This window comes from Chiloscyllium plagiosum, chromosome 35 (genome assembly GCF_004010195.1).
Source record: "Chiloscyllium plagiosum isolate BGI_BamShark_2017 chromosome 35, ASM401019v2, whole genome shotgun sequence".
Lineage (NCBI taxonomy): Eukaryota > Metazoa > Chordata > Chondrichthyes > Orectolobiformes > Hemiscylliidae > Chiloscyllium > Chiloscyllium plagiosum.
In genome coordinates this window covers 8,798,966-8,826,928 of record NC_057744.1, presented here as the reverse complement: position 1 = coordinate 8,826,928, position 27,963 = coordinate 8,798,966, and the positions used below count along the sequence as shown (strand labels likewise).

The 27,963-nt window shown below is 40.0% G+C and overlaps 1 protein-coding gene across 1 annotated transcript in view; it reads right to left on the bottom strand.

Annotated features, from left to right (window-relative positions):
- The window catches only part of LOC122540627 (NF-kappa-B inhibitor delta-like), a 123,932-nt gene that overhangs the window by 16,009 nt on the left and 79,960 nt on the right, over positions 1-27,963 (bottom strand). The window contains exons 6-9 of the mRNA XM_043676599.1: positions 21,029-21,134; positions 19,513-19,659; positions 11,624-11,675; positions 933-1,102 (exon numbers count right to left, since the gene is read on the bottom strand). Coding sequence (XP_043532534.1) covers positions 933-1,102; positions 11,624-11,675; positions 19,513-19,659; positions 21,029-21,134 — 475 coding nt within the window. The remainder of the gene's footprint in view (positions 1-932; positions 1,103-11,623; positions 11,676-19,512; positions 19,660-21,028; positions 21,135-27,963) is intronic.

Sequence of the window (27,963 nt, the reverse complement as noted above, 5' to 3'; positions counted from 1 at the left end):
AACTGACAGCCAGACTACTACGACCACTAAGACTCATAACAGCACCACAAACCAACAGCCACTCTCAGACAACAACTCACCAGAACGAAGGACCCGATACCCAGCATGAGCAAAACCAATGTAGTGTACAAAATCCCATGCAAGGACTGCACAAAACACTATATAGGACAAACAGGAAGACAGCTAATGATCCGCATCCATGAACACCAACTAGCCACGAAACGACATGACCAGCTATCCTTAGTAGCCACACACGCAGATGACAAGCAACATGACTTCGACTGGGACAACACTATATTATAGGACAAGCCAAACAGAGAACAGCCAGGGAATTCCTAGAGGCATGGCACTCATCCACAGATTCAATCAATAAGCACATCGACCTGGACCCAACATACCGACCATTGCAGCGGACAGCTGGAACTGACAACTGGAAGCGGCAGATTCAAACCACTACAAATGCCGGAGGAAAGATCACAGAAGCGCTTCACAGGAGGCTCCCAAGCACTGAGGATGTCACCTAGACAGGGGACGAAACATCTGCAACACAAATTCCCAGCTCAGCGAACAGAACCACAACAATGTTTCATTGTTGAATATATTTAAGGCTGAGACAGAGTTTTGGTTTTTCAAGGAGGGGAGTGAGCAGGAAAGTGGAGTTGGAGTCTAAGATCAGCTATGATTGTATTGAATGGTGGTGCAGGATTGATGGACTAATTGGTTTACTCCTGCTCTGCTCAGTTGTATATGAAAGAAATATGTTTAAAATTTCTGACTGGGGTGGAAATTTGAGTAAAGGTCAAACATTTCTGCATATAAATAAATAGCATTGAAGTTATATATTGTAAACCGATAGAAAGAAACAAATCTGTGGAAAAGATTAGCCAACCTGTCCTTTGTTGTACACTAAGATAACTTGGAATAATAGTTACCTGGCTGGTTATCAGGGCTCCCATTTCAATTAGTAGTCTAATGCAGGACAGCAGTTGTTCAGCTTTGCACTGTAGCTCATCCTGCCTCTGTGGTAACAGGTTAGGATCGTAGCACAGTTCCCGAAAAACCGAGTTATGAGAAATGACAGCACAATGCAAAGGAGTAAGCCCTGAAACACAAAGGAAATCAAAAAGAAGATAATCATCTGGCAAACAGACCATCAACAAATTACTTTTATTTGTTCTGTCCTGATAATTATTTATCACCAAACTTAGCTGTCTAAAGTACTCTTGCATTTTTTGACTTGACACTATTGATTTGTTTTGAAGTAAGGTTTTCTATGCAAGTATTGCATCATTAATGAATGGGTAGTCAAAGTTTAAAACCTTGTCTAGTCAAGCCTTACCTTGCATCATTCCAGATAAGGAGGCATCCATTAATTTATTCTTAATAAAAACCAAAAGAATGGTTCTGAGGAAGGGTCACCGGCCCCAAAATGTTAACTTTGATTGATTTATTCTTGTTATGTTTTATCAGATTGTTTTAGAGATATCTGGACAGTTAAACATTTTGTTCAGATGAGGAAATAGAATAGCTCGCAGCATACATCCAACAATTATGGTCTTTGTCTTAACCTATTTAAAACGTACAAGGATAGTGAGGAGACCGGTGTATTTTGATTGTCTTTAAGATAGGTGTAAAGCTTGGATTACTAGAATGTACTCTGATCGGAACTAGACATGCTTAAGGCAAGTTCCACATTCCCAAGGAACTGAAATGTGACATTATGTGCATATTCCATTGGACAATGAGCCAATTCATCACTGAGGCATGCACCGATAACTTTATGGAATGCAATCTTATTATTCCTGTCCTTAATGGACAAGAAAATCTTGTTGATAGACTGGACAAAAACACTGGTAATCAAATTTAAGAAGGAGGAGTTAGATGAGCAGAAGTGAAAAAAAAACGAGAAAATAACCGGTCACCTTGCCTGCAATACCTGAATTAACATCTTTTAAAGCAATAATCACAGAATTGTTATGGCATGCAGGAGGCAATTCAGTCCTTTTTCCTGTAATAGCTTTTCAAAAGAGCATCATTACCTAGTGCCAGTCTCCTGGTTCTTCTACATTTCTTTGCAAATAAACATCAAATGCTCTCTTGAATTGCATCAACTGAACATGTCTCCATCACATTTCCAGGCAGTGCATTCCATATCCTAACTACTTGCTGAATGAAAACATTTTCTCGCATTACCCTTGCTTCTTTTGTACACCATTTTAACTCTATGCCCCCTCATTCTTGTTCCTTTAACATGTTAATGATGTGCAGGGCATTCCGAAGCGGGGATTAGGACTCCAAGTGTGGACACAAACTGAAATTTTGAGATCTGAAGCTCTGAGGCAGTAATGGCCTCTATTACTAAACTAAATTCTAACATCTGCAATCTTTCTTTAACATACCATTGCTCTCTCAAAGGCAACTTGTGCCAACTTTTGAATCTAAAATTAGTGTCCCAAAGTGAATATTTTGGGAAGAACTGCTGTGGAATCTCTTTACACTAACCATTTCAAGTTTTGCTAGATACCTATAGAGTTCTCAACATCGTCAGAAAGTTGTGATGGAGCAAAATCTTACCATAATTTATTTGATTCAAATCCTTTTCTGGCTGTGGAGCTACCAATCAAAACATACTCTAGGGTGACAGAGAAATTCCTGCAGAATTTTATTAAAACACTTGAACCATATTCAAGACTAAGCATCTTCCTGAGGTGTATTAGCAGGATCACACAGAATTATAGAATGGTTGGAGCACAGTTCACCATTCAGCCTGTCCTGTCATTGCTGCCCCTCTGAAGGAGATATTCCTCTGATGCAACTCTTTGTCATTTCCCTGTAACTTTGCAAACTTTATGATGCAAATCCATTTTGAATGCTTTAATTGAACTTACCTACAGCTCATTTTCAGACAGTACATTCCAGATCCTTGACACTTGTTGCATGAAAATAGCTTTGCTTCATGTTGCTAGTTTTGCCAATTACTTTGAACCTTATCCATTTGTCTATTTTAAGTATACAGGTTGAAAGATGAATATTGGCCAGGGCACTAAAAGAACTCCCCTTATTCTTATTGTAAATAGTGTTATTGGATCTTTTATGTCCACTGGGGAGGGAGGCTGAAGCCTGAGATAATGTTTTGCCCAAAAATATGACACCATGGCAATGCACTGGAGAGTTAACCTGGACATTATACTCATGTCCATGTGGTGGAATTTGAATGTAGAGCTTCATGGTCCATAAATGCTACACCAAGACACTCCTGAGTTGGCATTGATTGTAGATTAGCTTGTGGCAGATTGTTAGGGTTGAGAAAGTGTAGTTTATGTTGCATTGTATCTACATTGTACCCCATTTGGGAATACTCAACACAAGCAGTGTGTGCCCTAAAATGGGCAATTTCTCCCATTCCCAACACTGACTGCTCTTGGGTGAAGAACTGCAAATAGGGAAGAGGGTGGCTCTGACATTATGTTGTGGCTCTTCCTCCAGGCTTGAGATCATCAGAATCTAAATCTCTAAAGATTAGTAAAGGCAGCACTTTGGAGAGTAATTTTTTACTAAACTCACTTGGCAAGTAATCTAGAGTGGATTGAAAAGGATTTGCACTCACTCCCACTGAGCTCATAAGAATGAAAAAAATTCAATGAGAGTTAAAACAAAGCACTGATCAGACGATGCCTAACCTTCTGTGATTTCTAGCACTTTTTGTTTTCAGGGGGAAAGAAATGCTGCTCCCCTCACATGATTTTAATTTGCACTGTTCCATGTAACTATCCTACAGCGCAAAACAGATGAATTAGATTCCCTACAGTATGGAAATAGACCGTTCGGCCCAACAACTCCATACCGATCCTCCAAAGAGTAACCTGCCCACAGGCTCATTCCCCCTATCCCAACCCCTGACTAATGCACCAGACACTATGGGCAACTTAGCATGGCCAATTCACCTGACCTGCACACCTTTGGACTCTGGGAGGAAACCCACACAGACACGGGGAGAATGTGCAAACTCCACATAGACAGTGGCCTGAGGCAGGAATCGAACCCAGGTCCCTGATGCTGTGAGGGAACAGTGCTAGCCACTGAGCCACCATGCTGCTCATTTTCTTTCATTAGTATTCCAGCCCCAACCCCCACCTGTGCTCCCTGTCGACATAGATGCTTGATGGAAAACCAGCTTCTAGTGTTGGAATTTAAATACAGCAGTGTTTAACACTGAATTATAACACACAGCACAATAACAGGGGCATAAGGACGCAGTGGAATTTGAACCCAAGTCTCCGTGGAGGCTAGAACCTTAATCCAGTGGTTCAGACAATTGGCCACAGCACCACGCGCTCATATAAATGACTCATACTGGTCAGGCTTGTTTTGTATACCTCGGAACAGTATCCTGTATGATAAGAATATTCCTTTTTAGGAATTTACTGTTTTTTTTTGTTTGTATCACCAACCTATCATGTCATTGTTTGGCCTCTTAGAAATGTTTATCATAATCCATGAATTTTCAAATTGCTTTCCTTGTAACACTAGCAATTTTGGACCTGTTACAAAAGAACTGAGAAGAAGAGGAATACACAATAATTTACTGCTCTATGTATACATTTTGTTAATTAGAAAGAATCAACTCAAATTGAAATTGGAATGAAAACATTCCTTCTGATATTTTTGCTAAAATTAGTTGTTCATTTTGCTTTGGAAAACAAGGCTTTGAATGATCTGAACTAAATGGTACTGCAGTAGCTTTAGGTGAGGTCTGGGTCACAGTAAGTTCAACTTCAACCTGTGTTACTGTCAAAAACAGCTTAGCTTCCAGCTCAAGTTAACAATGGTTTGCAAAGTATCTTGGGCCACACCTTATCAAAGAATTCTCAGTCTTTCTTGTTACAACTACCAAGGTAAACTGCATTAGTTCAAGCAGATTTGAAGTCGAACTTTTACTTCATGGAAACCACAATAAAATTTATTAGGTTGCTAATAGAAAGCTTTCTTTCAGGTTACAGGAGGCAGATTCTAGTAGACATATTGCTGATTCATTAGGCTGGCTACTGCACTGGGGTTTCCATTCAGAATCTGGATGAAATTCAGGAACGTTCTGACCCACATACTGACAGGATACTCAGATGTTTAATGCATGGCGGGTTGTTAACTGACTCAGGGTCGATCTGTCCTCCCATCTGCGGAGGAAACCCCATTATAGAAAGAAGTTATTAAATTAGACAGGGTGCAGAAAAGATTTACCATAATGCTATTGAGACGGGACGGTTATAAGGAGAGGCTGGGACAGTTTTCCCTGGAGCGTAGGAGGCTAAGGGGTGACCTTATAGAGGTTTACAAAATCATGAGTGGCATGGGTAAGGTAAATAGCAAAGGTCTTTTCCCCAGTACAGAGGAGTCCAAAACAAGAGTGTATCAGTTTAAGATGAGGGAGAAAGTATTTAAAAGGGACCTGAGGGGTAACTTTTTCACTCAGAGGGGGGTGCATTTATGGAATGAGCTGCCAGAGGAAGTGGTGGAGGCAGGTATAGTTGCAACATTTAAAAGACATTTGGACAGGTACATGAATAGGAGAGGTTTAGAGGGATTTGGGCCAAACACAGGCAAATGGAGCTAGGTTAATTTGGAAAACCTGGCCGGTGTGGATGAGTTGGACTGAAGGGTTTGTTTCTGTGTTGTATGACTCTGACTGAATGGCTGGTAACTCTCTTGTGTCAGCAACTCAAGATGGAGAGGTGACTACATCTGGGATAGCACCTAGTCCCTGATGGTGATTATTGCTACACCTGTCTGGATGTAGTATGTTTAAACAGGGCCTGACTAAGACACCCTGGTGGGGTGGCTGAGGAGAATGAGGGCCATGGTACAAAAGCCAAGAGAAGGGGGATGCCCAAGAGAGCAAGACCTAGGTGGAGCTCCAATTGTCCGAAGCATCGGTAAAGGAGATTAACCACCCCCCACCCCCCTTTCCCACTAATAGCTTGAGGAATGAGACCTGGTAGACTTCAAGCTTGGCTCCAGACTCCACCAATGCAACAAAAATTGTTGCAGGTGGGAAGAGGTCACTAAGTGGTATAGAAAATAGGCACTGTAGGGTATCAATTGACACAGGATTTTTGGAGAGTGATGTTTGGGCAATTGCTGGCTGACAAATCCTACATAGCTTATGTTCAGACAGAGAGGTAAATGTCAGAAATATTGTCCATGATGAATTGTTTAATTGTACTCACTCTCACACCTCCGCCTGTTTGCCATCCTGGTATAGAGGGTGTAAAATTCTGCCTACAGAATTGGATAATTTGGAAGAAGGCTATTCAGCCCATCAAGTCTGTAGCTGTGCTTTCACAGAGCAATTCTTTTGGTCGCAATCTACTGCACTTTATCCCAGTTTTTTAGAATTAGTTTTCACTTCAAACTGAATGTTACCATTGAGTCTCACACATAAACACTAACAAGTTGTATCACTGACTCTTGAGCTGGTTCTTTAGTCAATTACTTTACATTTTGTGCCCCTTTTTCTTTATTTACTCTATCGCAATATTTCATGGTTTTCACCACCTCAAACAAGTCTTTGCCTAGCTTTCTGTGTTCAAGGGAGAACACCACCAACTCTTCTCATTTATATTGGTCACTGCAACTCTCATTTCTGGAACCATTCTAGTAAATCTCTTCTGCACCATTTCAAAACCCTCATATCCTTCCTTAAGTATAATACTGAGAATTAAACACGTCCTTAAAATACTTGCAGCAGAAACTGAAGATGTAGACAATTATGTTGGTCAACATGTGGTGATAGAAATACTTACATATTATTCATATTAGTTGATGTTGTTTAGTAATTAAAGTTATTTATTGTATGCTAAAACAATGTAGCGGGATTAAGAAATAAAAGCCAGCAATTGTTTTGATAAAACACATTAAAATATCCTGGTTTTTACCCCACATATTAGATGAGTAGGGATTTCATATTTAATGTGTTTGCAAAAATTAGGGAATTTTTTCAGACTAATATTCTTCTTATTCATCAAAGATAGCAAAAGCAGATTAAGCAGTGATTCATCTCTCTGATGAAGCCACACACTGGGTGGAACAAGAACACTTAGAAAGTTTCAATTTAAATAAATCAGTGAGCCATGTGCAATGTTTACTCAATGATGAATAATGAATTGTTGTTTTAATGTTACCTTTGTCCAGTGATAAGACTCTGAGTCACATCTCAGAATGAGAAATTCATGTTCAGAGACTCAATAATGTTTAAAAATGTCCTTTCACAAGCTGTGGGATTTGCTGGCTGGGCTAGCATTTGTTGCCCATCTATATCTGCCCATGAGAGGGTGGTGGTGAGCTGCCTTCCTGAACCACTGGAGTCCATGTGGTGTTGAAACATCCATGGATTCCTTTGGGAGGGAGTTGCAGGATTCTGAGTGATGTAATGGCAATAAAGTTCTACATCAGATGGTTTGTGGCTTGGAGGATAGCTAACAGGAGGTGGCATTTCCAAGCATTTGCTGCCCTTGGTCATCGAGGTGGTAGAGTGCAAGTATTTGGAGAGTGTTAGCAAGGTGGAAACTTCAATAGCACTGGCAGTATTGCAATGCAGAAACAAGGGAGGAATGCTGCTGCATTCAGAGTGGTCTTTTAGTTCAACTCTTAAGCTAATTGAGGTAAATGTTGTAAGCTTGGCTGGAATAGGAGTAGGTCATTCAAAGTTTTTTTATAATAATGTTAACTAGTTTGAAGATGTTATAACACATCTTGAAATAGGACTTGAACCTAACATGTCTGGCCCAGAGGTGGGTGTTGCTGCCACTGAGCCAAAAGACCCATTAAGATCTAATACAGTTTTAGCGGGATGCTGGTGAAACTCAGTAAGTTTGGCAGAATCTGTGGGGAGAGGAACAGAGTTAACATTTCAAGACCTTTCTTCAAACTGAGGACTCAAAGCTTTAACTTCGTCCTCCCTCCATCTTTGGACTGTGGGAGGAAACCAGTGCACCCGGAGGAAACAGACATGAGGAGAATGTGCAATCTGCACACTGACTGTTATCCAAAGGTGCAATTGAACCCAGGTCCTTGGTACTGTGAGGCAGCAGTGCTAACAATTGAACCACCATGCCATCTAAAATGGCATATCCAAACACATTTATTTTATAAAATGAAATACTAATTACATCGACATAGGTGGATAGCATAATAAAATGGTCATCATCCATAATGTCAGAGCCAGCCAAAGAGCTGAATGACCTACTGCAGCTTCTATGTCGCACAGGAACTGGTTGAGGCAAATACCTCAGATGCTTCGGAAAGGAAACTGGACAAGTATGAGTAAAAGTAGAAGTGTCACACTGGACTCTTCATAGATGCTACCAGACCTGCTGAGTTTTGCCTGTAGTTTCTTGCAGTATTTTGCTTTTATCCTCTTAGGAATACATAAGTCATGTTAATTGTATAATAACTGGGAACAACTAGGCAAATGGAAGGTATCAATAGGTTGTTAGTATGTCATAGCTAAGGACACTTGTGGCGCAGTGGTAGTGTCTCACGTTTAAGTCTTGCCTGCTCCAGTAGTGAATAATAGTATATCAAAGCAAGCTGACTCAGAAAAAAATATTTATTCAGGGAGCTGGAGTTGTTGCTGCAATATGCACTTCTTGCATGCATGTTGTTGTCTGGAGCTATGGAGCTACAGTAGACATTTCAAAGCTCTTTCCATTACATTGCTAATTCTCTCCTGCCATTGGTGTGTCTTGGAAAGATTTAGAAGTTGATACTCAAGGTCATGTTACAAACACCTTCTTTAGCCATTCAGGGCTGGGAAAGGACTTGAACACAGAACTTCCGGCTCAGAACTAAAATGCTACCCACTGCACCACCAGATGTCCCAAATATGCTGTCAATTCAGCACATGTAAGAGGACACTGAGGAGAAAGTTTATTTCAAATGTATATATTTGCTTTTCCAGCATTTAAGAAGTTAGTTCCCTTCGCAGCGTATTCCAACATTCAGTTGATTTATGGCTGATCTCTAGCTCCACCACGATACTTTGTAAAAACATTTCCTCTATCCTGCCTACCCTCCTACCCTCCTACCCCAATACAATCATAAGTAGATTCATCTTATTTGCTACTGAGAGATGTTATATTGTATGTTATTGTATCAAGCATTTGCTGATGTGACAGTGATTCTAGGTCAAAAGTAAACCTCTAGTTCAAAAACCTCTACGTCATTCCATTTATAAATCATTTTGGATGAGAATTTAGGAGACATGGTTAGTAAGTTTGTGGATGACACCAAATCTGGTAGTGTAGTGGACAGTAAAGAAGGTTATCTGAGATTCCAAAGGGATCTTGATCAATTGGCCCAATGGGCTGAGGAATGGCAGATGGAGTTTAATTTGGATAAATACAAGGTATTGCATTTTGGTAAAATGAACAAGGTCAGCACTTATGCAGTTAATGATAGGGCCCTTGGAGTGTTGTTGAACAGAGAGTTCATAGGGGTTTAGGTACATAGTTCTTTGAAAGTAGTGTTGCAGGTAGACATGGTGGTTAAGAAGTTATTTAGCATGCTTGCCTTCATTGCTCAGACCATTGAGTATAGGAGTTGGGGAATTGAGGTTTACAGCATGTTGGCGAGGCCATTTTTGCAGTACTGTGAACAGTTCTGATCACCTTGCTAGGAAGGATATTATTACATTAAAGAGGGTTCCTCAATTCCTCTTACATGTCACATCAATCAATATTCCAAAAATCTATCTTCCTCCTCTTTAAATACTTTCACTATAAGCACTCTAATAACAGCTTGAATATTACCAGTGTAAGCCTGCCATCCACTATGTCTATTGCTCCATTTGAAGTCTGGTTCTCAATGACATTTCATGAAGGAAAGCATTCTAGAGAAAAGAATGGTCTACAAATATGCCATTTCTGCAAGACACTGGCACAAACATATCCGCAAACAATTGGAATGAACATTCTGGCTGTTAATGAAAAATGGTTCACAGTGCACCATAAACCTGCTGGATCATGCATAGAGAAAGGATATTAGGTAGGCTATGAAAGGGTTGCAAATTTTCTACGGCCTATTCTGTTGACACTTGACTGGAATCCCAATTTCATTGGATCTAGGCTATATCAATATTGTGAAATTTAGCTAGCGAGCAGAAATGACAATATAATCAGACCATTGGTTGCATGGGTTACATTTAAACATTTTTATGCAGCCCTCTGTAAAAACTGGTCAGCAGGAAGTAGGAGGACAAGCTTCTGGAGCCTTCCAGGTAGCCAAAAGGATATGGGGGCTAGGCAGTGAAGATCAGGCATGACTGCATTGACTGGTGGAGTAGGTTCAAGGTAAATGGCATATTCCTGCTCCTCTTGCCCTAAAAGGCTGGTCAACTGCGGTCTGATACTTGGATCTTGGTGCCGAGCTGTAGTTCTTAACCATGAGGGTAGTGACGTGGAGAGGTACAAGAAAATCTTCGTATCTTCAATCACTTCATGAATCCCCACATACACTTCAGTAGATATTATATGAAGGGCTGAAAATATGTTGCTGGAAAAGCGCAGCAGGTCAGGCAGCATCCAAGGAGCAGGAGAATCGACGTTTCGGGCATGAGTCCTTCTCCAGGGCTCATGCCCGAAACGTCGATTTTCCTGCTCCTTGGATGCTGCTTGACCTGCTGCGCTTTTCCAGCAACACATTTTCAGCTTTGATCTCCAGCATCTGCAGTCCTCACTTTCTCCTCGAAGGTTATATGAAGGGCCACTACTACATTATTCTGTCACTCCCTTTTATCTCAGGTTTTGTATTCTTACATTTCTGTTTGTATCCTCTTATTCCCATACCCCTTCAGTAACAGCCAAAAATTCTATAATTTTAATACCCAGTGTAGATGTTCTTCTTCAGCTGGGTCGAGGTTGTAAAATTTGCATACATGTAACTTTCTATCCCCACCACTAGGGGGTAGGTCTTGACTTTGTGTCACAGCTTAAAGCTGGTGATGGTTGCTGGGAAGTCATTGAAAGTTAAAATCAGAGAGCTATGTGAAACTGACTGTTTTTCACTATCACCTGTTGTTACACATGGCACGCAAAATCAAAATGTACCCCTTTGGATTCTCTGTAATTGCAGAAGGTGCACCTGATGGAATGGTAATGAATTGACTTTGAAAATTGGATGCAGCATGATAAATTTGTTTAGATTTTAGTCTATCCAAATCCTGCTAAAAATCTTTGGGTGTGAAATTGGTCTGGCTGTTAATGAAAAATGGTTCACAGTGCACCATAAACCAGCTGGATCATGCATAGAGAAAGGATATTAGGTAGGCTATGAAAGGGTTGCAAATTTTTTACGGCCTATTCTGTTGACACTTGACTGGAATCCCAATTTCATTGGATCTAGGCTATAACAATATTGTGAAATTTAGCTAGCGAGCAGAAATGACAATATAATCAGACCATTCGTTGCATGGGTTACATTTAAACATTTTTATGCAGCCCTCTGTAGAAACTGGACTGTTCCATCGCCGAAGGGACAGGCAAAAACTTTGATGTGGATCATGTCACACAGGTCGATAGCAAAGTTCACATGCACATAATTAATTCAGAATTGAGCATGAAACACATACCTTCATAGTCCCTGGTTTCCAAGTTTACCAATGTCCCAGCTGCAATGACCATCTGCAAAAACAGGCACATTTTATGCAAGATCAGATTTGATGTATCAATTCGATATATGACTTTTTTGTGTGTTCATTTGACTTGACTAGTCCAACCCACATCAGGCTAACTTCTCATATTCTACCTGCCGTAAGCCTGAGGTCATTCAAAATTTTGATGTCTGTATCTTAACTCATATCAAGTCCTTAATTTGAATATTTTCATCATTGTTTTCAATTTTGTCCATTGACAGTCACTTCCTGTATCTCGTCCAGTCCCACAACTAGCTCAGATGTCCATACACCTCCAATTCTAGTCCTTTGAACATCACCCATTAGTCACTGTACCCTTCAGTTGCCACTTCACCATCCTCTGGAATTCCCTTCCAATACTTCTTCACCTCTACTTTGTTTTCCTCCTTCAAGATGCTCCTTGAAACTTTTCTGTTTGACCATTTTTAGTCATCTACCCTAATACCTCATTATCTAGCTCACTGTTATACTTCGATTCCTGTGAAGCACTTTGGGATACTTTATGATGTTATAGGTGCGAGGTAAATAAGTTGCTGTTGCTGAAGCACTCATCTGAGAAATGTCAATCAACATGTCAGTTTCCAAGGTCTGTATTAGCTATATTTCATTTGCTTCATTTTACACAGACCTGGTAACATTCTGCTTTAACATTAAATAGTTAAAATTAAAAATTAAGCAGGTAATGAATATCAGTTGATTAATTAATTGTCTGTATTTCAAAATAGTGCATAAGGAGGGAACAGCTGGGATTGAACATGGAGAGAACTGAAAGATTGTCATAGTCCATAAACTTTCTTCAAGTGAAAATTTTGTCTCAAGTGTCTGCTTCATCTCTAAGCTTGGTTTCCATTTAACAGACTGGGGGCCTAATAGGGAGGAGATTGCAGAACCTTTGGTTTTGATCTTGGTGTCATCATTGTTGACAGGAGTAGTGCCAGAAGCAAATATTGTTCTCTTGTTTTAAGAAGGGAAGTCAGGACAACCCTGGTAATAATAGGCCAGTGAGCCTTACTTTGATTGCGGGTAAGGTATTGGAAAAGGTTATAAAGAGATAGATTAGATTAGATTAGATTCCCTACAGTGTGGAAACAGGCCCTTCGGCCCAACCAGTCCACACTGACCCTCCAAAGAGTAACCCACCCAGACCCATTTCCCTCTGACTAATGCACCTAAATGGGCAATTTAGCATGGCCAATTCACCTGACCTGCACACCTTTGGACTGTGGGAGGAAACTGGAGCACTCAGAGGAAACCCACGCAGGCACGGGGAGAACATGCAAACTCCACACAGACGCTCACACAAGGTGGAATTGAACCTGGGTTCCTGGTGCTGTGAGGCAGCAGTACTAACCACTGAGCAACAGTACCACCCAAATTATAGTATTATAGGATTTATAATCATCTGGAAAGGAATAATTTGATTAGGGACAGTCAACACGATTTTGTGAAAGGTAGGTCATGCCTCATTAATCTTATTGAATTCTTCGAGAAGGTGACAAAACAGGTGGATGAAGGTAAAGCAGTTGATATGGTGTATATGAACTTCAGTAAGGCATTTGATAAGGTGCCATGGTAGGCTATTGCACAAAATACGGAGTTTCGTGATTGAAGGTGATTTAGTGGTTTGGATCAGAAATTGGCTACGTGAGAGAAGATAGTGGGTGGTGGTTAATGGGAAATATTCATTGGAGCTCAGTTATCAGTGGTGTGCCACAAGGATCTGTTTTGGGGCCACTGCTGTTTGTCAGTTTTATAAATGATCTGGATATGGGCGTAGAAAGATGGATTAGTAAATTTGCAGATGACACTAAGGTAGGCAGAATTGTGGATAGTGCCGAAGGATGTTTTGGGTTACAGACGGATATAGATAAGATGCAGAATTGGGCCGAGAAGTGGCAAATGAAGTTTAATGAGGAAAAGTGTGAGGTAGTCCACTTCGGAAGAAGTAACAGGAATGCAGAGTATTGGCAGTGTAGATGAACAGAGAGATCTTGGCATCCAGGTGCATAAATCCCTGAAGGTTGCCACCCAAGTTGATAGGGTTATTAAGAAGGCATATAGTGTTTGGCATTTATTGGTAGGGAGATTTGGTTTGGAACCACAAGGTCATGCTTCAACTGTACAAGACACTGGTAAGGTCGCACCTGGAGTATTGTGTACAGTTCTGGTCACTGTATTATAGGAAGGATGTGGAAGCTTGGAAAGGGTTCAGAGGAGATTTACTGGGTTGTTGCCTGGTATGGAAGGAAGGTTTTATGAGGAAAGGCTGAGGGACTTGAGGCTGTTTTCATTGGAGAGTGGAAGGTTGAGAGGTGACTTAATTGAGATGAATAAGATAATCAGATGCTTAGATAGAATGGAAGTGAGAGCCTTTTTCCTCAGATAGTGAAGGATAAGACAAGGTTTAAATTGAGGGGTGATAGATTTAGGACAGATATCAGGGGTAGTTTCTTTACTCAGATGTGGAACGGCATGTCTGCAACAGTAGTAAACTCGCTGACATGAAGGGCATTTAAATGGGCATTAGACATACATATGGATAATAATGGAACAGTGTAGGTTAGATGGGTATCAGATTAATTTCACAGGTTGGCGCAACATTGAGGGCCAAAGAGCCTGTACTGTGCTGTAACGTTCTATGTTCTATGTTCATAGCAATAATGAAAGTTATTTGCTCATATTATGTTTGTATAGTTTTGCTGGAAATGTTCTGATACTGCTATAGGTAGGCTTTGTGCCCATATATTATTTAATATCTTTTGCAGTGTTGAAAGAGTAAACTCTCACATCCCACAAGACACAATAGGAAACTAAGAAAAGGAGAGAAATAAAGAATGTAACAAACCTCTAAGAAATAAGGAGATAAATCAACAAATGTCACTTTGGTGACTTGTGTGGACAACTTCTGAATTGATTTTGCACTAATTTTCTCTCCCTCATTCTCCTCTGGTACTCAGCACCTAGGTTAGGTTCCATTAGCAACAGTTGCCTTTCAGTGCATAATCCAAGTGGACATTAAATTGCTGTGAAACTTGGCAGAAAGTGTGAGCAAGTTGTTCAAATGTGGGTGACAGCACTACCCAGTTTAGAATTGCTGTGAGTTAATTTCTGCAAACTTGCAAAGGGTCATTAAATTAAAAAATACACTCAGGATTCCCATTTACTTCTCTTCACACAAAGCAAAGAATCTGAGACTAATTGTAATTTATACAAATGTAGGATATGTAACATTCTCCCTTTACTTCCTCACATACCACAATACAGGTTTTTCAAATTCATCCTATGTGATAATGAACATTACATTCAAGAGAGCACTGGATAATGATTTGGATAGAAATAGTGTGCAACGATATGGAGAAAAAATGGGAGATTGACACTAGATAATAGAGTTAGTGCAGGCACGATGAGCTGAATATCTCCTTCTGCACCACAATAATTCTGTGATTCTGTAACATGTACTTCCTTAACCTAACATTATGGAAAGAAGGATTGGATTGAGAAAAAACAGAAAGAAAGCACAGTAGAAAAATAGAAGAAATGAACTTATAAAAATATACTTTTAAAAAACTATGTTGAATTCAACTTAAATTGTCTTCTTTCTGAGATCTAGAGATTGATTGATGTTTGTTCAATAGGTATTTCTGTTAAATTCAAGACCTAACTTGCAGCAAGATTTCATGTATAATTAATGTGCAAACCCAATAAGTAGCTGACAATAATTGGGATGTTGAAGGTGAGATGCTATTTGGGATGTAACCTGTCAAGTACATTTTGGAATTAAATCTTAACTGGATGCCTCCAATCAGATTTTCCTGTTAGTGTGCCTCTGACACAGAAATGGTCCCAATCATAAGAAATTAAGAACACAAGAAATCGAAGCAGGAATAAGCAATTCAGCCCCTCAAGCCTGCTCTGTCATTTAATGAGATCATGGCTGATCTTATCTCAGCCTCAACAGTACTTTCTTGCCTGCTCTCTATAGTGATTCTAACAAGGTCAGTCAGGTGGACATAATAGATCATAATGGAGTTCCCTGATTAGGGTCGTTAATCTGGTCAAATCAGGGAGTCCTGGCTGACAGATATAACAGGAGTGTCAGAAGTTCATTTCACTCTGAGAACTGGCTCTGAGGATACCAGACCAGGGCCAAGTATTGTGCACGTGTAAATAAAGGGTGACTTGGTGATGGGATAGCAGCCTCTGTGGAGTTATTTCACTCCCCATAACCCTTCAACCTGTTACTATTCAAAAATCTGTCTATTTCCTCCTTGAATTTACTCCATGACTCAACATCTGTAACACTCTGGGTTAGTGACTTCCTTGAGAGAAGTAATTTCTCCTCATTTCTGCTTTAAATCTGCGACCCCTTAAACAAAAATTATAATCTCTCTTTCTAGATTGCTCCACAAGAAGAAACCTCCTCGATTATAAACAGTGTTGGTCAGATTCCAGCCTTTGTGTGGAATTGACATCTTGCTTTGATTTTGTATGTGCACTATTGCAAGTGCTGTCTGGATTATAGCTGAGCCTTACAGCTCAGGATAATTCTGGCAGAGACTTTAGTTTCATGCTGTGTAAACAGATATTAGTGGAATGCCAATGGTAGCTACTGATCTTGGGAATCCGAGTTAGACAAAGGAATCATTGAGAAGCAGATCCCACTCCTGATAGCTTCCTCCGATTGGGAAAGCAGAGGACAAAGGCAGGACGGACTTGGATGTATTACCTTTTCTCAATGATTTAACAATCACCAAAAAGGCTACAACTTGGAGTAGTTTGAAAAACCTGGGGTAACTGGTGCTTGTGAACCTGTGCCCCAGATTCAGCATTTTCAAGAAAAGTTGATGTCAGATTAATAAAAAGTGACCTGCTGTAAAAACATCAATTCTACCAGAGATAAAAGCTATAGCCATTTATACAAATATTTAACTTCAGATCATGCATGTCAGAAAGTTGCGACAGGCAAAGATTCGTGCAACCATGTACAAATATCTCAAGGAATGTGATTTACAAGCCTGAACAAAAATCCATTCCTTACACAAATGTTTTGTTAGACTAAAACCACACAGAGAACCTCAAATGCTGGGGGAGGTAGTGGCAGAACATTGAAAGCTTTTCCTGCTCACAATAAAAGCCTCCCAACAGCTGTTACCCCCTCACCCCATCCAAATTTCCTGTTTCGCTTGTTTCTGTCCCTCTAAGAGTCCTCTCTCAGCTTAGCTTTGTCGCAAACCTTTCCTGCCCCTTTTTCACTAATGAACGATCTTTCTGACTGGGCTTGCAGCTCACCATTCTTATTGTCCAATGCCCTGGTGGAAAAAACACTTCTAGCCTTGGGCACATTTCATCAGGTGTTTGGACACAGTACTCACACTCCCAGAACATTCCCTAACTTGTATGTTCCAAGACCAGATCAGGCTCAAAATCAGATTAGCCAAAAACGTCATGTCCCCTAATTGAACAAAAAGAAGATGGTCATCTTCTACTGTGGGCTACTGGGATTGGGAAGGGCACAGTTAGCCCAACAGCATTGCTCAATCCCATACGAGCTGAGGTCACCATGAAGGTCCCACCTTCTCAGCCTCAGCCCTCACCTGAGACATGGTGACCCTGAGGTTAAAATCACCAACGGTTTTCTCCTCTCTGAGAGAACAGGACTCTGGCACTGTGGCAACTTTACTGAGATTGAAGGAAAGTGGGCAGTGAATAAAAAAAAAATCATTTTCTACTAATATGAAAACCTTTCTTGTGTTATTTTCACAACAACATTTATGATTTTGCCCTGGAATCTTTTATATTGCAGGTAAATGTCGAAGAGTGTGATGCTGGAAAAGCACAGCTGGTCAGGCAGCATCTGAGGAGCAGGACAGCCAACATTTTGGGATAAGCTCTTTATCAGGAATGAGACTTGTGGGCCAAGGGGGCTGAGAGAGAGGGTGATAGGTCGGAGAGGAGAGTGGAGCAGGTAGTTGGGAAGGAAGATGGACAGGTAGGACAGTTCAAGAGGGCGATGTCGAGTTGGGAGGTATTAGATAAGTAAATTGAAATCCGATTCCTTCCAGCTATTAAAATAATTGCAGGCGGCATAAGATTTTTACAAAAAATGCGGCCTACGAAAGCCTGTTGCTGTTGTAATTCCAGGGTAACCTCAAGTATTGACAATACATATCTGATCGTCACTATGCAAATACATTCATAATCTGATTGCTGTGAAGAATGAAAGAATTCTGATCTTTTCTGATCATTATTGGTTTGGACATAGCAGAAAAGTTTACACTCAATTTAGAGACACAGAGCTGACTGGGTTCCATGGCATTTAGGGAATAATCTTTGTGTGTCAACTTTATGTTTTATTATTTAATCCTTTGATCACTAATATTAACTCTATCCTATGGTTTAATACCATCCAGACAAAAGATTGATTGAGCATACATCCCTTTCTGTCATTGTCTAGAATATTGTCTTCCAAATCATTTCCTGTTGTGATCTTGTTTGAAGTCTTTAAACTTGTCATGACCCCTCAGTGAGAACCAAGAAAGTGGTCACTGGTCAGAGAGGGAGAACAGCTGTTATAATATCCAGAGATCCTGATAGGCCTAAGTGCCTCAGAGTTCATGGCCCCAAACTTCAACATATGACTGTACTTTGCAAAGCCCTGTTCTAGAGGCCTTAGGTTTTTTTCAGTGGTGGTGGTTTAGTCTCAATGGAATTTTAAGATATTCAAGCGCATCACTCATAATTCTCAAAGCTTTGTCGCAAATGTTCTGTGGGTCAGCATCACTGTCATCCCCATCAATCAATCCTATATTCTGTCTGATCTGGAGTGCAGCCTTTTTTTACCCCAAGATGTAGTGAAGTGATAAATAGACATGAGGCTCATCTCTCGGCTGGAAAACCTGGGTTCCATTTGCACCTCCTCCTGATGTTTCATGAAGTCTAAAGCAAAACCTTGCTCTAATGGTAGTGCCACATGTTCCATTGCAGGAAATATGCCTGTCTTTAGAGGGTGTCACCAATCGAAACTTTATTGAACATTTAATCAATAAATTGGTTTATTTCATTTAAAATACATAAAACAGAACATAGTTTTTACAGTGAGAAATTTATTTTGCTCATTTTTTATGCAAAATGGCAAAGATTTAGACTGCTAGGTTTAGGGTCTCCATAATGATATGGAGGCACAGGGTGAAATAGTTTGATTTGCTAAACAGTCAGGCATGACAAATGAAGACACCTTACTTTACAACACTGCAGACTTTGGCTGTAAAGAGATTTGGGATGTGCCCTTTAGAACAGGGCAGAAAGTGTGTGGGACAGAGAGTCCGATGCTATGATATGGACTTGATGAAACAACTTGGCTTTCCCTGTCCTTCAACTTTGCATATCCTGAAAGCATAGAATGCAGTTGATCACATTACTGTGTATTCACTGACAATTCTGGGCCAGCAGCAACCCAGAATTCACCTAGGTGTAGGCTTGATCCCAGACTGCTGTTACTCATTAGGTGCTGACAGGTGGGGAATACCTGAAAAATATTGACGGTTGATGTTTATGTTTACAGATACTGGAGGACTTACCATTCAGCCGCAGAATTTCTGTTTTTATTTCAGATTTCCAGTAATTGCAATTTTTAACACTGTGAGTGCCTGTGTTTAGTTGGGAATTTGCAAAAATATTTTGGAATGATTTCAATCAGAAACTTCTGATTGAAATACAGTATCTTGGTGCAATCCATTATTTGTGTGGGATAGTATTAACAAGTTACAGTTAAGATACCAAGCCACAGCTTTCATTGTCAGTAGAGAAGGAGTAACAGATGTGTTTACCTGAATGATACTCAAGTGGCCATAGGTAGCAGCCAGATGTAGAAAGGTTTGTCCTCTGTCATCCACAGCATTCAGATCAGCACCGAACATAATTAGATCCCGCACGATCAGAGGCTGATTTGCGACCACAGCAACCAATAGGGGTGTCTGTGAACATTGTAAGAGGATTAACTCTAGCCAGTACTGATGTAATAGGAACAGAATTAGGCCATTTAGCCTCTTGAGTCTTTTCTGTTTTTCGAATAGATCATGATTGATTGGAACCTCAGCTCTACTGACTCATTTTGGTTTCCTAAATTTTAATTAACCCTTTTTTGGTGGGGCAGTGGGGGGCGAAACTATCCAGATTTCTACTACCCTTTACCAATTGTTGTAAAAACCCACTTAGAAACGTAAAAGGTAGGAGCAGGAGTAGACTATTCAGTCTGTTTCATCCATTAGGAAAGGAAATCTGCCATCCTTACCTGGTCTGATCAAATGTCACTCCGGACCGACAGCAATGGCTCTTAACTGCCCTCTGAGTAATATGGTCTAACCAGTGACACTCATGCTCCATGAATGATTAAACAAAAACTTCATCAGGAATTAATTTATTCAATCTCCACTGTGCTGCCTCCAACTATATTGTTGTTCTTAAATATGGAGATCAATATTGTACATAGTATTCCAGAAATTCAGTCTAACCAAAGCCCTGTACAACTGTAGCAACGCAACCCTATTTCCCCTGCAGTAAAGGCCAGCAATCCACTTGACTTGCTAATTGTTTGCTATACTTACGCGTTAACTTGCTTCAATCCTTGTACAAGTGCATTCACTATATTATTCAGCAACCTGTTCGGAAGATTGATGACTGCAAAAGCAAAAGCTTCATAATCTAGTTCCATGCTGACCCAATGCTTATTCTTGCTTCTGGTACTCTCTCACCTAACTCAAATAATTAGACACAACCCAGTTATTTCAAAATCTGACAAGCTGTCATAAAATCTCTTTACTTTTCAAAAGTGAAAAGACATCTCTCTATGCATGGTGTGGTGATGAACGTGCCTTGAAGCCAAATATCAATCTGACAGCACTCTTCCAAACCCTTTTAGGTTTCTGGGAAGGGGCCAGTGTGAGATGAGATGAAGAGGTGAGGAGAGGAACGCTGTGGTTTTATAAGGATGGACTGAATTTATTCATATTGCACTGTCCTAATAATACACCTAACACTCTCTTTGCTTTTGCTTTATCATTCCGGCACTAGTCCAGAAACCAAGCAAGTGTAGGCCATTCAGCCCCTTGAAGCTGCTACACCATCCAATAAGATTATGGCTGATCAGTTAATGGCTTTAACTCCATTTTCTTGGCTGCCCCCACCCTTTGAGTCACTTGAAGATCGAAGATCGAAGTTTGCAGAATCCTGCCCTTCATATGCGTAGAGCATTTATGGATTTAGATAATCAAAAACTATAAGACTGGTTTGTACAACAGTACAGGCAAAATTATTTCATGAGAATGTGCTTTAAAATTTATATACCTTTCCCCGGTGTTCTTTAGTATCAAGTCTTCTGAGCTCACGCATTCGTTCAGCTGCTGCATAGGCATGTTCCCGCATTCCTTTGGCTGCGTAGATGTGAAGAATCCTGAAATCAAAATTGGGCAATTGCTAATTACAATTATTACGTAGCGTGATTACTTCTATTACAGTTTAACAGCTTGGCACCCAGTCTTTAGACAGATCTTCCAGTGGGACAGAGTGTTAAAGTAATAAAATATTAGTGTCACAGTAAGGAGATATCAGTGCAGCCTTCTAAAACTGGTGCAGTGAACTGAGTGAAGGATATGTGCTTGTCATCGTGTTGAAGATAGAGAGCCAGATGAGTCATTTCTGGAGTGGCCTTGATATATCTTCCTTTAATAGAACTGAAGGACACATGAGATTGGAGCAAGTGTAGGCTGTTTAACATCTCAAGCATGCTCCATCATTTAGTAAGATCATGGATCATTTAATTGCAATCTTCCTGCCAAACTTCACATCTCTAAAACAAAATCTCTGGAAATCTGAGTCTGCCTTGAATATTCAGTAACCCAGCCTTACAACACTCTGGCGTAGTAAGTACTGTAAGGATTCATAAGGACTAGGAACAGGAGTAGGCAATTAAGCCCCTCAAACTTGCTCAACCATTTCATACAATCATGGCTGATCTCATCCCAGCCTTAGCTTCACTTTCCTTCCCGTTCCCCATAACGCTGCGACTCATTACTAATTAAAAATTGGTCGTCTATTTTTTCCTTAAATTAAATTCTTCCAAGGGAAGAAAATCTTCCTCCTTTTCAGTTGAAATAGGGAGACTCCTTATTTTTAAACTACCTCCATAGATAGATCCATGCTCACCCCTATTTGGGGAAACATCCTGTCAAAAATCTTCCTTGTCAAGCCCCCTCAGAATTTTGCAATTCACCAAAATCATTCTGCTAAACACCATTGATTTATAAACGCAAACTTTCCTCTATCCTTTCATCCCAGAAATCAACCTGGTGAATCTTCTCTGTGTAGGTATATTTCTCTTTCACTGAGCTGTGGAATTCTGTGTGAAAGGTTATCACCTGTGTTCTGGATGGCAGGACCAGGGGTGAATATGAGAAACAGGGAAAGAGAAAGAATCACAATCATCTCTAAGACACAGTTGCAAAGTGAGCTAGTTTAATTAGATGACCATCCCACTCACAGTTTCAAACATTAACTTAGCCCCTTTTGTGGTTTGTGTGGTCGACCACACACTTGCACCTCTGGTGATATAGCTGTAAGGCTCACATGAGCAGCTCCTTCTGATATTTCTTTCCCAAAAACTGACATTTGAATTTGGCCTTTACTTCCTCCACCAACAGCAACAGCTTACAATTATATCCCACCTTTAACATAGCAAAACATTCCAAGGCACTTCACAAGGGAGTTACCAAACAAAGTTTGGTTTTGAGTCACCCAAACCACAGAAGCAGATATTAAAATAGTTGGCCAAAGAGGTAAGACATAAGAGTGCTTTAAGCAAGAAGAGGTCACGAGGGAGATACAGATGATTAGGGAGGAAATTCTGGAGCTTGGGTTCCAGACAGCTGAAAGTTCAGTTCCAATGATGGAGCAATGAAAGTTCCACCACAGTTGGAATCGTGATTCCAAGGTATTGGATTTTACATCCTGGAGAGCAAAGCTGCTTTGAATAAAATTATTTATTACAAAGCCTGTCACCATGGCAATATCACAACAAAGGTGCCTTATACAGACTTGCAGACTGACTTCATCTCATTGGACAGGGAGTGACACCCTCGAGAGTTGAAGGCCAATCTGATTGGCTGGTTGCTTGAACAGTCCTAGTGGCAGTGGTCTCTTTCAGGGGAAATATGTTACTGCAGGAGGGATCAGTGTGTAGGGTGAGAGGGCAGCTTTTTGAGGGCAAGTGGGAAGGAACAAAGGGAGAGATGACAACTCAGAAGGTGCCCCTTGATTTGCATAGAGCACCTTTTGCGAAACCTTTCCTTACTTGTCACTTTTTCAAAGAAACCTTTCAAAAATGGCCTTTGTGTTCTGTCCACCTGTCCCTGCCCATTAGAACACAGGTGATGAATTGTGAGATTGAACAATGATCATTTATTGTACTGTTCACTTATAAATGAAACCCTGGATTCCTATGGCACCGTGGTAGTCTCCCTATCTCTTGGCTAGGAGACTGAGGTTCAGATCCCACCTGATCCAGGGGTGTGTAATGACATCTCTGAATAGTTTGATTAGAAAAATATAGATGAAGCTGTTTTAAAAATTAACATCTACAAGGGTATTGTTACCATTTTAAAATAGTTGCTCAGAAAGTGTATTTTAAGAGATTTTCTGTGTCCACTTTGCTCTGCTTTGTAAGTGCAGGTGTGTTGAGGGCCTTAATTGTTAAAAAGTTGGGCTGGTAAACGCTTCAGTAGGCCGAAGGATAGGCAGCCTGCTGGGCAGCTTCCTCGCCCTCCTGTACAGAGCACAGGTAGTGGATGGAAGAGAAACAGGGAGGCCTAGCACAGGGCATCTTTTACATGGTTCCACACCCACCCAAACAAAAACTAGCTCAACATCGGCCAAAACATCTCGCTCATGAAATTGCATCGGCCTTCCTTAATTCCTCTTGCCCGTGTCCTGTTGATTTCTGTTGTACATTGGCACAAACTGAATTGGAGGATTCCCGGTCAATCAGTAAGTAAGTTCAGAGTTGACATGAGCTGGATATAATCAATAGCTTAATGCATATTTGCTGTGAAGTTAATCCATTCTCTGCACATGAAACACTTGAATTTTTGATTCATTTGCAGAGGCAAATGTAGACATGAATTTTCATTGAAATGTCCGAGTTTGGACTTTTACTTTTAGTTATAGAGTCATAGAGATGTACAGCATGGAAACAGACGCTTTGGTCCAACTTGTCCATGCTGACCAGATATCCCAACCCAATCTAGTCCCACCTGCCAGCACCCAGTCCATATCTCTCCAAACCCTTCCTATTCATATACCCATCCAGATGCCTTTTAAATGTTGCAATTGTACCAGCCTTTACCACTTCCTCTGGCAGCTCATTCCATACATGTACCACCCTCTGTGTGAAAAAGTTGCTCCTTAAGTCTCTTTTATATCTTTCCCCTCTCACCCTAAACCTATGCCCTCTAGTTATGGACTCCCCCACCCCAGGGAAAAGACTTTGTCTATTTATCCTATCCATGACCTTCATGATTCTATAAACCTCTTTAAGATCACCCCTCAGCCTCCGATGCTCCAGGGAAAACAGTTCCTTTACAATATTAGATGTTGTCTAATCAAACTATTCAGAGATGTTATTATATACCTCTGGAGCAAGTGAGATTTGAACATAGTCCTCCTCAGAGGTCAGGACTCTACTACTGCACCACAAGAGTTCCTGCCTGCCACCATAGCTAGTATTAGCTTGTTCATTTTAAAGATGCACTCCTCACTAGCAGGGCCAGCATTTTATTATCCGTCTCTACATTCTGAAAATGGATGGTTGTAGGTATTTTTATTCAAACTGTTCTGACATATCATGGCACATCTCTGCAGCAGATGGGATTTGAACCCAGGCCTCCTGGCTCAGAGATAGGGACATTACCACTACACCACAAGAGATCCCACCCCCCAGATTATATTGGATGTTGTTAGTTTTCCTGTTCAGACATGTTACATCACATCCTTGGATATGTTGGGACTTGAACTCAGATCTTCTGGCGCAAAGGTAAGGGCACTAACACTGCACCACAAGCGATCCCCTCCCACCGCCGCCCCCACCCCCAGATAATATTAGATTGCCCTCTCTTTATGGAATCAACAATTTTTTTTCATTGATTAGTAAATGGGCATTTTAATTGAAACTAATTATTAATTGAATTTGAATCTTGTTCCTGTTTTGCTTTAATCACTCCAGAAGACACAGCATTCAGAATGGAGAGCAAAAAACTAGTTTACATAAAGATCAACTACTACACGGAAGAGTTTATCATCAACTTTGCTTCCACATGCATCTTAATATGCTGCCAAATCTCTTAGTGTGTTTTGCAGCAAATTCCATTCCTTTTCTTTTCGAAATAAAGTATGAATAAAACGAAAGAAAATGCAAATATGTGCATAGGAGAACAGTAAAACTTGCAACCTTGACTTTTACAAACAATCCATCAGCAAATTTAACATAACTCATTTGAAAATCTTCTAGATCTGTGCTATGGATATTTCTAAATGTACTTTCTTGACAATAATTATTTTGTACAGACATCGACAGTGCATCAGGAGGCTTGAGTTTGTTGACAGTTAGCACCTGCACTGACAGTTGCTTCTAGCACATTAAAAATTATTGAACACATAAATCAATCTCTCCTCTACCACCATCAATGTGTTTACAGAAAAAAGGGTTTATCAAAATGAAGCAGTAAGTTATTATCAACAATTAAGGATGTTAAGAAAATGTCGATCAGGTGAGACTCATGCTGCTTTTAAGACATACAAATTTCTCTTTCATGTTTTGAAAATTATTGAAATCTTTTCATGGCAGTAAATCTGGGGAAATGCTACCGTGACTTTACACTCACATTGTCACCTTTGCACCAATGTGAAACTGCTTTGAATGTGCATTGTTTGCCAAAAGCCTACAGGTCAGGTTGCTGTCTGCTATCTGGTGAGAGTCCAAGTTGGAAGGTCTAAATTTAAACTTGCGTGCCTCAGTGCTCAATGATCAGTCAGGGAACTAGGTTTTAGAGTGACAGATGTGTTTATATAGACACACCAGTTAGATGGTTGGCTTTTCACCAGTTGTAAAGTAGTCATTGTCACCTGGCAGCCTACTTTTGGTTTTCATGACTGAGCCACGCTACAGAAGGTGCTCAAGAAAGCTTAAGGCTAATATCAGATACAATGAGGCAATGGGAAAATTCAATAAAATAGAATCAGTATCCATGTAACCAAACAATCCTAAAGATAAAGTTCCCTCTCTGGAGATTTTGATTTGGCCCATTGGGTTGACAGAAGAATTGTATTATGAGCCCTGTGTTATACTTCTGTTATGTACACAACTCCATTTGCGAGCATTAAACTGTCTGTCATATTCACATTATTGACAGTTGGGTATATGCCAACAACGGACAATCTTAAAATACATTAGTGGTGTTTTTTGTAACACTTGAGTTGGAGATATTTTCTAACTGCTATGAATCTGAAATAATATCAACTACCTTCTCAACTAGCCTCTCTCACTTAAGAATTCAATGTTTTTTAATTTGTCAACTTCATTCCTCAGTTGTATCATAGTTTCTTTATGCTAGGAAATTTTAGCGAGTTGGGATTGGTTGGGTTTTTGGTTCTGTTTTATTTTATATCTGAATTTATTAAAATCCTGGCTTATCTCATGGAAACATTCAAGTGAATATCAATATTGGGATGATTATGTTCTGAAATAAGAAAATGATTAAACAAATTTATAATGGGTCACTGAGATTCCGCAATCCACTTTGCTGACTATACTGAAGGTTTCAATTTGCTCCCTCTGTAAGCATATCTGCACATTTTGCATTATCATACCATACTGCTTCTCATTTACTAACCTTCATAGATTGCTAGGAACAGGTTTATCCAGGAAATAACAGCACAGAGCCGTGACTAATAAAAAAAAAATGTCAATCTTAATCAGATTATTAAAGGGGAAGGAAGCTGTTTGGAGAGAAGATTCTGGCAAATTTCAGCTGTTGAATTTTTCTCAATGAAGTAATCTACAGGTAATGTATTGTGGCATTAAACTAGGATCATCTAGTGTACTGTTGGTTTGTAAGTCAAATAATATTTTAAATCAACTTCGACGAAGTTATTACTGCTACAATTTCTTAAAAGTTGCTCAGAAATTGTATTTTAAGGGTTTTTATTTCACTCTTCTGTAAAATTGTTCACTGACTGCCATATGCTGAAAACACAGGAACAGGAGGAGGCCATTCATGCCCTCAAACCTGTTCTATCGTTCAATTAGATCATGGCTGATCTGGGCCTCAACTATATTCACCTGCCTTGGAATCTTTACTGAACAGGATTCTATCAAACTTTGAAAAAGAAGCTATTTTATTTCAAGAATAAGTTGAAAGTTGAACAGAAGGGTTCTGGAGGATACCTCTGCAATTCAGGTTTCTGAAGTTATTGATATAGAAGTGACTGGTGTTTGCAAAATGATTCATTTTAACTCCACTCTTCTCTGACTCAAAAACTCATGAGACTGAAGGAAAGCTGTGTGCAAATGTGTATTTATTTTGGTCTCTCTTTACATAAGCTGTGAGGTAATCCACCACTTATTGGCTTTTACAGGTGCTCTATTTGAACAAGACTAATCTAACATGGAGCACAAATACAGTTGTAAATATTGTAAGAAGAATATATTTTAATCAGTTGAATTAAAGCCATATTCTCTTTTGATTATGTTACTTCAACAATTTGGGGCCAAAGTAAAAAGTTCTGCTGTCTACTCAAAAATATGTATTAGCATGTTTTACACAGAATGAACAGGACAGAAACAGGTCATTTGGCTCAATTCATCTGCACTGGTGTTTATAATTCATGCAAGCTTCCCCCAACTTCTCTTCATTAATATTCTTCAACTCCTTCATGCTTTTACATAGCTTCCCCTTAAATGCACCCGTGCCATTTGTCTCAAATATGCTTGCTGTAAAATTCTCACCATTTTCATTGGGTAAAGAAATCTCTTCTGAATACCTTGTCAGATTAAGCAATGTCGAGGAGGCATTAATATCCTGTCATGGAGACTTAGGTGCTTGGATTTTAAACCACGTATGTATTTAACAACCCTATACGGTAAATTGCTGATCTCTGATAGAGCACCAACTCAACAAAGGACTAAATTATAGAATCCCTACATTACAGATCATTCTACCCATTGAGTATGC